The sequence below is a fragment of the Astyanax mexicanus genome, chromosome 6 (genome assembly GCF_023375975.1).
Source record: "Astyanax mexicanus isolate ESR-SI-001 chromosome 6, AstMex3_surface, whole genome shotgun sequence".
Taxonomy (NCBI): Eukaryota; Metazoa; Chordata; class Actinopteri; order Characiformes; family Acestrorhamphidae; genus Astyanax; species Astyanax mexicanus.
In genome coordinates, this window is record NC_064413.1 from 4,980,980 (window position 1) to 4,994,295 (window position 13,316).

Genomic DNA, 13,316 nt, shown 5'->3' on the forward strand with positions numbered 1-13,316 from the left:
GGGCTAACACACAAAGAGCCAAGGCCATTTTCACAGCTAGCACACTTTTTTTCCCAAACCACCAGAACACAAGGCCCTTTTTACCTCACTCTATCACTTGTAAACCAGTCAAAATCAGACAAGTGGTGAGGTGTAAGCAGGCTTAACAGTACTAATGCACAACTTGTCTCATTGACCTTTGAGTTTCCTTTCCTGGTGGTACCACTTTACCATTAACTGGACAAACAGCTTGACCAGAATCTATTTATAATGTACCATAGTGTAAGCCTGAGCCTAAATGTGGTTTAGAAATACTCTGGCAATACTGTTATTAGTCCTAAGTGCTATTTAATACAATAAAATACATAATAGTCTTACTTTAACTGAGCTGAAGGTCAACTAAAGGGCCAGGTCTAGTTCAAGTCTTTGCTGTAGGTCAACTGTTTGCAGGTTGGTAGGTCAAACCTTATTATGTCCAGTCCAGTGTAAACCATTGGAGAGAAACCTTACAGAAATATGTTACTTTACAGTGATGGTAAGAAGAAAAGGGTTCACCATTGCATCTGAGATGGATCACCACACAATGGATATGTCAACTGTGGTCAGACAAATCAGAGAAATGGATGCTGTGTGATCCAGACTGTATACTTCAGTGATGACAGCATTAGATTCTAGAGCAACAATAACTCTCTCAAGGCGACATCTTTTTAAAGGACATCCATGTATTTTTCAACAAGACAATGCCAAACCACACATTACAAAGGCAAGGCTGCAAAAAAAGAAAAAAAGAAAATGCAACAACAAAAACCCTGCTCTACTCCACACCTTAAAACGTGTTTTCAGCACCAAAAAGGCTTGGTTTCAGCTTCATCGCTTGCTATCTTTTGTGCCACCATGTCTATTAAGTGTTGTGGGAAAGAACATTGCAAATTGATAGGCTAAATGATGACTTATCCGTAAAAACAGGCTTAAAACTAAAGGTGAGAAAGTTCTAAAATTGAAAGCAAGAGCAGAAGATGTAACTGTGAAAAAAAACAACTAAAAGCGAAAACAGATTTCCTATAAGGGTAAACCACAAAACAGAAATATTCTATTTACAAACATGATTTCAAAATCCTTGATATCAATAATAGCCCTTTCGTTTTTCATTTTGAATTTCTTGATTATGGATTATATTTTTGGTTCTAAAAACATTTGACCCTATTTTGACACCGTATATAAACTTGTGCCCTGTGATGAAACTCAGTCAGTAATAGATAGCATAATGTATACTGAACTATCTAACCTTATCACTATTATTTAAACATTTTCTATCGCAATACAGAAATTATATACTGATACTAAATTACCTATTGTCCAGCCCCACATAAACACAAACGCAAACAACATTTAGTTAGTTAGCTAAATTAGCTAACCTAACTAGCTAACTAACTAGCGAGCTAACAGGGTTGACATTAATGTGTACCCTAATGGAAGCTTAATAAGCTAGATTTTACAATGTTAGCTAGCCAACCTAGCTAGCTACCTAGCTAAATGTTAAAATATAGCTAGTCACTTCACTATTGCAATACATTTTATAATTTCATTCCATGAACAATGTAGTTAAGTGCTACAAAAACTGCCAAAAAAGAATCACAACTGATGTCTGTAGCTATAAACTTGTCCCCTGTGATAAAACTTAGTCAGTTACAGATAGCTGTCAACATCCCAGCTTGCACACAACCGACCTTTAAGGTTGGATTGTAGTTGAAATTTGGTTATAAAAATGTCTAATGTTGTTTCACAACGATTGAAACAAAGTTGAGACAACATTAAATGTTAAATTGTTGTGGACCCTTTACACATAATGTCCTCAAACTTCTGCCTTGCCTTTTGAATAAGCATTTTACATTTTATCTCCATACATTTTCAAAAGTGGTTTTACTTATTAGCAGTTATTGCTCTTTAATTTAGCACCAATTCTTCACCATACCTGGGGCTATGTTTATGTTCTGTTTGTTTTACTGTTGTGTTTTTGAGATTAAATGATCAGTAATTAGATTGGTAGTGGTGGATAACATTATGTATACTCTGTATCTTTACTACAGTGATGTAGGTTTATTGTTAACACTGTTAACAATGGGATTTTATACTTTTAGCTACTTGTAGTAATAAAAGCTTGTATAAAAGATGTATATTCAGAGAGAGAGAATACAAATAAATGTGTTAACTTTGCATCATGGCATTCAGTTTATTTCCATACAATTTTGAGCATCCTGAATGTGAGCTATGGTTTATAAAAGGTTGAACGTACAATGTTGAAAAACTTTGCCATATTAACACTGATTCACTTTTCAAAATCAACACAAAATCCAACGTTGATTCAACCATAACATCAACATTGACTCAACGCTGATTCAACATTGAAATGTCAGCTGGGATAATATAACATGATGTATACTGAACTATCCTATCTTATCACTATTATTTAAACATTTTCTATCGCAATAATACTGATACTGAATTAGCTTTTGTCCAGTCCCACATGAACACAAACGCAAACAACATTTAGTTAGTTAGTTAGTTAGTTAGTTAGTCAGTTTAGCTAACCTAACTAGCTAACTAACTAGCAAGCTAACAGGGTCGGCATTATTATGTACGCTTATGAAACCTTAACTACCAGTATATAACAATGTCAGTTAACCTAGTTAGCTAGTTATCTAGCTAGTAGCTAAAAGAGTGAGCTGGTGCTGCTGCTATGTTTATCACCAGTAAAGCTAACATTTTAATGCTAGTTAATGTAACGTTAGCTAGGTTAGCTAAATCATGTTGAAGCCAAAAAATCTGACTAGCAACCAGGAAACGGCAGATGCGAAGCGAGCGTGACTGAGTGGAGGATACTTAAACATACACACTCTCTCTCTCTCTTTCTCTCTCTCTCTCTCTCTCTCTCTCTCTCTCTCTCTCTCTCTCTCACACACACACACACACAGTAATATTTGGGTCAACTGCGAGACCCACATTACAGTCTGCCAATCCGTCCTTAGTCTGAAAACCCAAAGTGAAGCCCACATTATAGTTAGTTAGCTATAATGCTCGGCGAGTTAACTAACGCCAGGGTTAGCTAGTCTATATCCTTTATTCCAGTAGAGAGAAACTGGCTGCTTCAGCGCGGAGGACAATAGGACTTAGTGATATGATTAGTCTGCATTAACAGCTAGAGCTAACACTCCAAAAAAAAAAAGCCAAAAAGCTCTTTAAAACGGGTAAAAACAGAGCTGCGCGTGCAAGTGGGGATGAGAAAATCGTCTACTTACGAATTTCTTCTGGATGATGTTCCTCTTCGGCCTTTCCTTGCTCATTTTTGCTCCCCGAAAGCGAACGAACTCGTCAGCCTTCAGATCGGCACATTAATTTTGGATGAGGTCGTTAACGCTAGCTAGTTAGCTAGGTTAGCTTAGCTAGTTAGCTAGCTAGCTTGGTTAGCTATAGCTTAGTTAGCTGTGTACGCGTCGTTGCTAAGCACGTGATTAGTTAAATCCCTGGTAACTAGCGATATGTGGAGGTAGGCGGACGATGTTTTGATGTTATTTTATTATTGTTTATGTTTTTGTTTATATTTTTTTCCTTTAAATCCTCAGCTGTAGCCTCGTCTCTCTTTCTTTATATCTCTTTCTCTCTCTGTCTCTCTTGTCTTTTTTCCTCTTCTCCTCCTTCTTCTTATTCTCTCTTCTTCTTTCTTTCCCAGCGAAAACAGTAGCGTTAGCTAGCGTAAATAGCTAGTTAGCTATTTAAGCTAGATTACTACCAAAAAGGGGGGCAGCCAATGCACCAAACCACGGCGGCGGTGGCAGCAGCGGCTGCGGCGGCGTTAAGCGCTAATGTCCTCGGGGTCGGAGCCGGAGAGGAGCTCCCCCGTCCCCCATTTGTTGGCTATGAGAGCGGCTGTATTGTCAGTCCTCGCAGCACCACATTCTTGCGGGTCCGGACCGAAAAAAAAAACGCACACACACACTCACCACAACCACACACACACTCACACACAGCCCTGCATTGGCCTCAGCCTTCACGGCGGTTCACGGCGTGTCGCTGGGCTTTACATGCTGCTGCGCGCGGGCGGGGACGGAGACGGAGCTGCCGGATAAAGAACTCAGGAGTCCCGGGTTGTCCGCCGCGCTGCTCCCGCCGCATATTGTGTGTGAACTCGATGGCACCCGATGCTAACGCGACCCGCCGCTGCTGGCGTCTTTCTTCTGGGCCCGGTCCTATCACACGCAGCCCTGCCCTCAGCGGCAAATTTAAACCCCAGCCCGGCTGCCTTTCTGATGGGTGTGTTTCCAGCGTCCAGGGCTGCGACTAATCTGCAACTAATTGATTATTAATCGGATAAAAGGGAAATATCGAATTAAATCTTACATTTAAATTTCCAGCATTGTAGGTTATTTTAGTTAGCTTAGAAACCAAACTCTAATAGTAATAACCTTGTAACTATACAAGGAACAAAGAATTAGTTGAAAATGTTTGCTTACCTGTAACAGTACAGAAAATTCACGCTTCGGTTCACACCTCAATATATATAAACCCCGCGGTTTGGTACGTTTTCGGTACGGTTGGTGGAAAAAATAAAGAGGCTGGGCATATATCTGTAAAGCCACACCGTTATTAACTTCATAATAACAACAAAACCTTATTATGACCATGTTTTGTTTTTGTGATTGAATGTTGGAAAAGGGCACTTTTATTAAATGCTTGAAATGCCAGGGTTCTCTCCTACTGTCATCATGAGATGCTCCATCTTTTTTTTCCTAAACATATTGGGAGATAGAGCAAAAGAGGGGGCACACGCACCAGAGAGTCTCCCATAGGCTGTACAATTTATTCTGCATGCAAACCAAACTGTGACCCCCGTACCGTGACGGTTCGCAAAGTATACACATACCATTACACCTTAATACATTAAGAATTAACCCTTCATTTTGACACAAACTTGTCAAAAGTATTTACATTCAATATTTAGGTGCAAGTACCACGACAGTCATCCTGAATTAATAACAGCTTTATTTTCTTTATTCATGACTAGAATTTAATGCAGACAATGCAGATCTTACAATGCAGAACTTACAGCGCAGCTACAAGAAGAGCAGCTTTGGAACTATTTTAACACACGGAGTGTTTATAACCAAACTGTTTGCATTTTCTCATCCTGTTTACTTAAATGTTTCAATAACCAGTGAAAATGGAACTGTGATATAATCACAATAATACACTTGAGGTTTGTGCTATAATGTATATAATATTGGCACTGCTCTCTCTTTCGTGTATTATTGCTTAATAACATGTCTAAAAGGCCTTGTGTCTTTTAATACAGGCACTTTGACAGCCCAGCATTATGTTAATAAGGTTCTGGAACCACTAGCCCTACCTTTTTTGAACGCATACCCTGGCATGCTATTCCAACAGGACAATGCTCATCCACATACTGCTGTTATCTCAAGAGCTTGTCTTAAAGACATAGATACTATGCATGGCCAGCCGCATCACCAAACCTATCCCTGGATGCACTAACAACACTCCTTTCCTATATATTTAAGCTGCATGGGATAGGTTATCATTATCCTCATACATTATAGGGGTATTACACATGTATTACACACTACTTCTGTATATAAATACATAAAAAATTCTATTCACTCAAAATTCTTGATCATTTTCTGTTCCTGGTAACCTACACCTTTCTTCCAAACAGCACTGCAGTCTGACACTTACTTCTGGGTGCAACTATTTTTTGATGAGTAGTGTATATACACATCATTGCTATTTTTCTCAAGCTCACCCTGTGGAATTAAATCAGCAGAAAAAGCTTTACATTACCACTAGACGAAGTGGAGGGAGTATATCTCCGAGCAGCAGTTTCTGCCAGGATTCCCTCTGCACTCGCAAAACACTTTGTTAGTCACTGCAGTCAAGCATGCTGTCCAGCTCACAGTATTGCCCAGAGCACGTTTAAGCACCTTCAGCTTCACAGCAATCAAAAGTGAACGCTGGACACATTTACAGTCATCTAGGGAGTGATTCCTGTACACTTATATGAGCTAAAGTCTATTGTTATATATGAAGTATTTCTAAATACAGTGGCGTGCAAAAGTGAAACTTTTTTAACCACACTTTTAAATGTATTTTATTGAGATTTTAAGTGATAGACCAACACAAAGTAGCACATAATTGTAAAGTGGAACGAAAATGATGCATGGGTTCCAAAAGTTTAATAAAATAAAAATCTGGTCTTTATGAAAGACTGTCACAAAAAATGATTCAATGAAAGACATAAGAAGTGCCGTATGCAGTTTGACACAAGCTATGTAGGGGACACAGCAAATATGTAGAAGAATGTAATTGCAGCGAAAGATGGCGCTACTAAATGTTGATATAACGGGAAGGGGGGCTGAATACTTTAAGATTTCAGATGTTTATTCCACTTCACAATTATGCGCTACTTTGTGTTGGTTTATCTCTTAAAATCTCAATAAAATACATTTACAACTTTGTAGTTGTAAGGTGACGAAATGTAAAAAAAAAAAAGTTCAAGGGGTATGAATACTTTTGCAAGCCACTGTACTAGTCTGTTCATGTATCAAAAAGATTTGCAATAGCTTTCCTCACTAACGGAATTTCTGAGCGGTGTGGTGGCTTAATGGTTAACACCTTTATCTTAGGGTCTTGGGTTCAAGTCCCTATCTGGGTGGAGTTTCCTCCATGGACTTAATTGGATAGCCTTAATAGCCCAGAAAAAAATGAATAGTCTAAATGGTCCTGCTGTGTGTGTGGGGGTGTAAATATGTATGTATATATGTGTGAATGTATGTACTGTATGTATCACTGTATGCTCAGGTATGGATTGGCAACTCCTCAGTGCCTGATGCAGTCCTCCAGGTGGAAGGTTATTTCCGGTTGAGAGTATGCTATGTGTGATTGGCTGCTGCTTTACATTAGTGTGTGTGTGTGTGTGTGTGTGTGTGTTAATGAGTGCTAAATATAAATGGTTGTGTGTAAAACATGATTGGAAAGCGTTGTCGGGTTTCTAGAAAGGTGCTATAAAAGTGTTTTTTCATTAAAGAATAAATTGAAAAATAAAAAGCGGACAGAGAGCAGAGAAACAGAAAAAGTGATTTTTTTTTGAGAGCTAAATAGTTTCTGGTTCCGTTTACAGAGCACAGAATGCAAAAAACATGGTGCACCCTATATTAACATGTAGTAAGCCTTGGAGTGTTAAGGGGTTAATGTTTCAAAGCCAATATTGAAGCTGAAAGAAAAATCTTCCAAATTGATATGTTTTGTATAACCCTTTTTTAGGTAGACACAGTCGAGCAAAATCTTCAACTCATGGAGATCCATCCGGTTTTACACCCAGTTTCATCACCCACATACTGAAGCCATGTAACATTACACTTTGTATAATTGGTCTCACACCAGACATGGTTTCTTCAATATTTACAAAGTTATATCAGACATATTAAATTAGTCTGGCAGTGTGTAAGCACATGTGAAAGGATTAGCAACATGTTGCTCTGATAGATTAAACACTTTCCCAAAATAGTGGCTGTGGGGCAAAATGAGCCATAGCCTTGGGGGTAAGTTCAGCAAATGGCTCAAATACAGTAATTAGCCACTCATGTCAAATATATGTGTTGTTAAATAAGTGTTTCATCCTAATAATGAGTAACTGACATTAAAGGGGGCATATTATACCTCTTCGTACACAGGTTGGAATAGATCTATGGTCTGTATATATCATTAAATAATTTTTTACCAGTTTTAGTCCTCATTCAGAATGAGCCGTTTAAGGGCTCTGTCACTTTTATGCAAAATAAGCTGTTGCTATCCATGCCCTATTTAGCTTGTGGTAAACGGCAAAATACAAACAAGCTAGTTCATGCTTAACTGTGATAGAAGAACAAAACTCATTATTTGAAAGTCCTCACATCTCCCTCATGTGCTGACTTGCGACGGACAGTAGGTACAGATGCCTCCCTCAGACGAAGTCCGCTGGCTAATCATGCTGTGTACTGTCTTAAGTGTACTTAATGACAAGTAAGTCATCAGAAATGGTGTTTCTTTAACTGATCTAGAAGGTGGGCTCTGGTGGGGGTTGATTAGTGAGGGGTGGTGCCAGGGTGGTTCTATGCACCGTTCCTTATTGTGACTATGATCAGGAGATCACTGGTTCAAATCCCAGTTATGCAGCTTGCCATCAGCTGCCAGAGCCCTGAGAGAGCACAATTGGCCTTGCTCTCTCTGGGTGGGTAGATGGTACTCTTTCCCCACATCACTCCTAGGGTGATGTTGATCAGCACAAGGCGCCTGTGAGCTGATGTATCAGAGTCACTGCGCTTTCCTCCGAGCGCTCTGTGATGCAACGTGGCATTGTGCATCAGCAGCAGTTCAAAAAGCCTGACTTCACATGTATTGGAGGAGACTAGTGATAGGTGGAGTCCTAATGAGTGGGTTGGGTAATTAGCCGTGTAAATTGGGGAAAAATTGGGGGAAAAATTAGAAAAAAATAAACACACACTTTCATGTTGTGTTGACTTCTTATGTAGAAAACACCATGGTTGGCATTCCTTTGTCAAATTTAACAGGAAACCACAAGCAATTATATTTGTAGGTCTTACTTTTAAGAAGACCAACACCTTGGAGTCTGGTGCCCCAAACCAGAGTTACTGTAATCCAGGAGCCCTCAAGGATTATAGAAAGCCCCTCTTTGTGATAATCCACAGATTATTTCTAAAAATAAATCTTTAGATCAGCAATACCATTATCTGGGCATTGAGATTGATGAGGGGTTCATTCCCCCATAGTTTTGAAGCTATGTGGATATAATGGTATATTTCTGGAGTGCTTTTATTGTAGCTAGATAGTCTGTAAATTAAAATTAATAATTAATCAAATGTATAACAAAGGAATATAACAATAAAGAAGAGTTAGCTAGATGCTCAGATGATACATTGTGCAGCCCTATTATGTACTGTGCGGGAAAAAAAAATTCATTATATGAAATTTCATACAATGTGAATTTGATACAGGTGTGAATGGGTAAGAGATTTGCTAAATTTTGTGTTTTGGGTTGAATTCTCTCATACTGGCCACTGGATATTCATCATGATACTTAATGACTATTTGAGAAAATGTGAGAAACAGATTTGTTGCTCTCCACAAACATGGCCTAGGCTATAAATAGATTGAAACTAAGATACAGCACAATGGTCAAGGTCATACATCAGTTTTCCATTCAGTTTACTCTCAGAAAGTCCTCCCCAGTGTCAGTCAAAGAAGTTAGTTCCACATGTCCAGCGTAATATTCAGAGGTTGGCTTTAAAAAAAAAAATAGATGCATGAGTGCTGCCAGCATTGCTGCAGAGCTTGAAGAAGGAGGTGAAGTATGAGCTCAGTCTACAGTGAACAAAATGTACACTGCACACTGCATCAACTCTCTCTGTATGGCACTGTCCAAGAAGGTAGCCTCTTCTGAAGCTGATGCACAAGAAATCCTGCAACAGTTTGCTGAAGACAAGCAGTTCAAGAGCATTGTCCATGGATTACTGGAACTATGTCCTGTGGTCTGACAAGATTAAGATAAATTCGTTTGTCTTAGATGGTGTCCAGCATCTGGCGGCGCCCAGGTGAAGAGTACCAAGAAAACTGCCCCTTGTCTGCAGTGAAGCATGGTGGTGGATGCATCATGGTCTGACGCTGTATGAGTGCTTTTGGCATGATAATGACACAACAATGACCACAAACACACCTCCAAGATGACAACTGCTTTGCTAAGAAAGCTGATAAAGACGGGAAAAGTACCTCTCTAGACCTAAATCCAATTGGGTACCTCTGGGGCATCCTCAAACAAAAGGTGGAGGAGCAAATGGTGGAGGGGCAAAACATCCACAGCTCTGTGATGTCCTTATGAAGAAAAAGAAGAGGATTCCAGTAGCAACCTGTTATGCTCTAGTGACCTCCATGCTCAAGAGAGTTTAGGCAGTGCTGGAAAATACAGCTCTGGAAAAAAATTAGACACCTAAAAATGATAAGTTTCTGCGCTTTTACTAAATTGAAAACCTCTGGAATATAATCAAGAGGAAGATGGATGATCACAAGCCATCAAACCAAACTGAACGGCTTAAATTTTTGCACCAGAAGTAAAGGCATAAAGTTATCCAAAAGCAGTGTGTAAGACTGGTGGAGAAGAACATGCCTAAATGCATGAAAACTGTGATTAAAAAACAGCAATTTCTACCAAATACTGATTTCTGAACACTTAAAACTTTATGAATATGAACTTGATTTGATTTCATTGTTTGAGGTCTGAAAGCTCTGCATCTTTTTTGTTATTTCAGCCATTTCTCATTTGAAATGTTGTCAGTAGTTTATAGAATCAAACAACAGTGTTCATTTTACTCAAACATATATCTATAAATAATAAAATCAGAGAAAGTGGCGAGAAAGCAGAATATTAGAATATTGACGCTTTTGGCACAATTTGTTAATTTTCACTTAAAGGTGTTCTAACTTTTGTTGCTAGTGGTTTAAAAATTAATGCCTATGTGTTTAATTATTTGGTTTGCACAGCAAGTTTACACTGTTATACAATCTGTACACTGACTACTTTATACTGTATCAAAGTGTCATATCTTCAGTGTCACCCAATTAAAATATAATAAAGTACATATAATATATTTACAAAAATATGGTATGTGAATAAAAATATGTGAATATGGTACACGTTTGATGTCACTGATAAAATTTATCCTGTGTCTTTCTTGTGCTCAGCTCATTGCCCTGCTGCTCGTGAGGCACGAGAGAACACTAGTGTTCAGACTGGGCCTGAGGGCAGATGGGCTGCTTTAATTGGAATGGAGTTAAAAATAAACTAAAAGAGGTATCAGGGCCATATCGTAGCATGAGTGCCCGTTTCATTACAGCAGAGGCCGTGGGTCAGGAAGCGCCAAGGACAGGAAAACCGCACTCTGAGTACCTGGCACGGCCTCTGGGACACACAATACGAAAGCCTGGGTGTAAAAGTATAAAATGTCTCTCTTAATTTTATTTTAATAAAAAAAAAAAACTCTATACAATACATTGTAACAGAACCATTAGAATAATTACAAACAATGACTAATACAGTACATTGTAATAAAATGCACATGTGAGTGTGTTTATTTGCATATGGTGGAGCAAGCACTTAACATGATTTTCCTTTACTGACTTCTAACTACCATTGCTGGAAGTGCACCTCATTTAGTTGTATGACTGCAGGGAATCCCAGTTATGAGCTCATACTTTTTAAAATGAAATTTTAAGTGATAGAACTGCAGATTTCTGCAGCTCCTCCAGAGTGACCATAGGGCTCTTGGCTGCTTCTCTGAGCAATGCTTTTCTTGCTCGAACTCTCAGTTTGGGTGTACCACACTGAAAAAAATTATGAGTAAAATTTACTTTAACCTCCTAAGACCTGAACTTTTGCATGGCATGCAATTTGTATTTCTCTTTGCTATTTGGGCTAATTGGCACCTGATTAGTGTAAAAACAAAGAATTATCTTTTTACACTATGCAGTGTCCACATATGAGGACTTAGGTTTTATATTTCGATAGTACACAATGAAGTCGCAATTAGTAATTATGTGCAAAATATTAATTTTGTGCCTGAACACAGCAGCATTTATTGCCTGAGTGCAAAACAAAAGTGAGCAATATGGCTAATTTGAAGTCCTACTACAAAGACATACATTTTACTAAAACAAACAGTATTTACTGTATTTACTGTTCATTTAAATTGCTGAACAAAATCAAACTTGTTAAACTCTTCTGCCACCACTAGGTGACAGTATAATGGCCTCATAAGAGGACACCAGGCCCTTGTAGAGCGAAATTAGTGGAAAAGAATAAAAAAAAATATTATGGTCTACAAATCCCAAAATGTGATGTCCACACACGTGGACGCCAGGCCCTAGAAGGTTAAAAAAGTTTTGCAACTATCTGCATTTGCTTTTTTTTAAGTAAATTTAATTTCAGATAATGTTTAGTAACTTCTACTTGGTTTCAAGACTTACGTTACATAGAGAAAAAAAAGGGAACTGAACATTCAATTCTTTCTTTTAGTAAACTTTACTTAATTTTTGCATACAATATTACCTAATTACAATTACTTAATTTATACAATATTACTCAAATAATTTATGATACATAATATATTATAATTCCTGATATTTTAATATTTTTGGTTAAAAAAACAAACACACACATATTACACTGCCTCAAAACATGGATGGCATGTAATAAATTCTTTATACTAGTATACTAAAATAATGTATTACATGCCATCCATGTGTTGAGACAGTGAGACTTGGTCTGTTTAAAAAATATAACATTTTAGATCATGTAAATATTTGAATGTGTGTTTTAACTAAATTTATATAAAATAATAATGTATACATTAAGTAATTGTAATTAGGTAATATTGTATGCAGAAAGTAAAGATTACTAAAAGAAGGGATTGATTAAGCAAAAATAATTTAAATAAAGGTTACTAAAAGAAAGGATTGATTTCCCAAAAATAAAATAGGTAAAGTTTACTAAAATAAAGGATTGATTAACCGGAAATAAATGAAGTAAAGTTTACTAAAAGAAAGGATTGATTAAGCAAAAATAAATCAAGTAAAGTTTAATAAAAGAAAGGATTGATTGAATTCAATTCACTTATTTACTCTATGTAACATTAAAGTCTTGAAGCCGAGTTGAAGTTACTTAAATTTTTATTAAATTAAATTTCCTTTAAAAAAAGTAAATGCAGAAAGTTGGAAAACTTTTTTTAAGTAAATTTTATTCATCATTTTTTTCAGTGCATGGCCATGTCTCGGTAGGTTTGAAGTTGTAGAATACTTTTTCTATTTTTGGATGATGTTCTTTTAACCTTAGCCTGCTTTAAAGTTCTCCACAACTTTTTCTCTGACCTGTTTGGTGAGTTCCTTGGTTCTTCATGATGCTGTTTTTCATTATTGTTCCCTAACAAACAACTGAGGCTTTCAGAGAACAGGTGTATTTATACTGAAACTAAATTACACACCACTGGATTCTGAAGGCAATTGTTTAAATTGTTTCAGGGATGAACCAACATTGTGACCTCACTGACTCTTTTTTAATACTATTTTTAATTTCAGGTATACTACATTCTCTACACAACTCAGTTCACAAAAAAAAACAGTTCACACTTCTAATGAAAAGTCACTGGAAAACAGTGAATCTACAAATGCAGCTCAGTGTGACTGTTTTGGACCGTGGCTAGCTCAGCCACGCCAGCAGGACCGGA

General features: G+C 37.5%; 1 protein-coding gene and 1 long non-coding RNA gene across 3 annotated transcripts in view; both read right to left on the reverse strand.

Moving 5' to 3' along the window:
• Nucleotides 1–4,227, reverse strand: part of jarid2a (jumonji, AT rich interactive domain 2a) — an 89,894-nt gene extending 85,667 nt beyond the window's left edge. For both annotated transcript variants that reach the window (XM_049480718.1, XM_049480717.1), the window contains exon 1: nt 3,276–4,227. In XM_049480718.1, coding sequence (XP_049336675.1) covers nt 3,276–3,320 — 45 coding nt within the window. In that variant the 5' untranslated portion in view covers nt 3,321–4,227. The remainder of the gene's footprint in view (nt 1–3,275) is intronic.
• The window catches only part of LOC125802491 (uncharacterized), a 479,356-nt gene that overhangs the window by 432,249 nt on the left and 33,791 nt on the right, over nt 1–13,316 (reverse strand). The gene's annotated exons all lie outside the window — the stretch shown is intronic.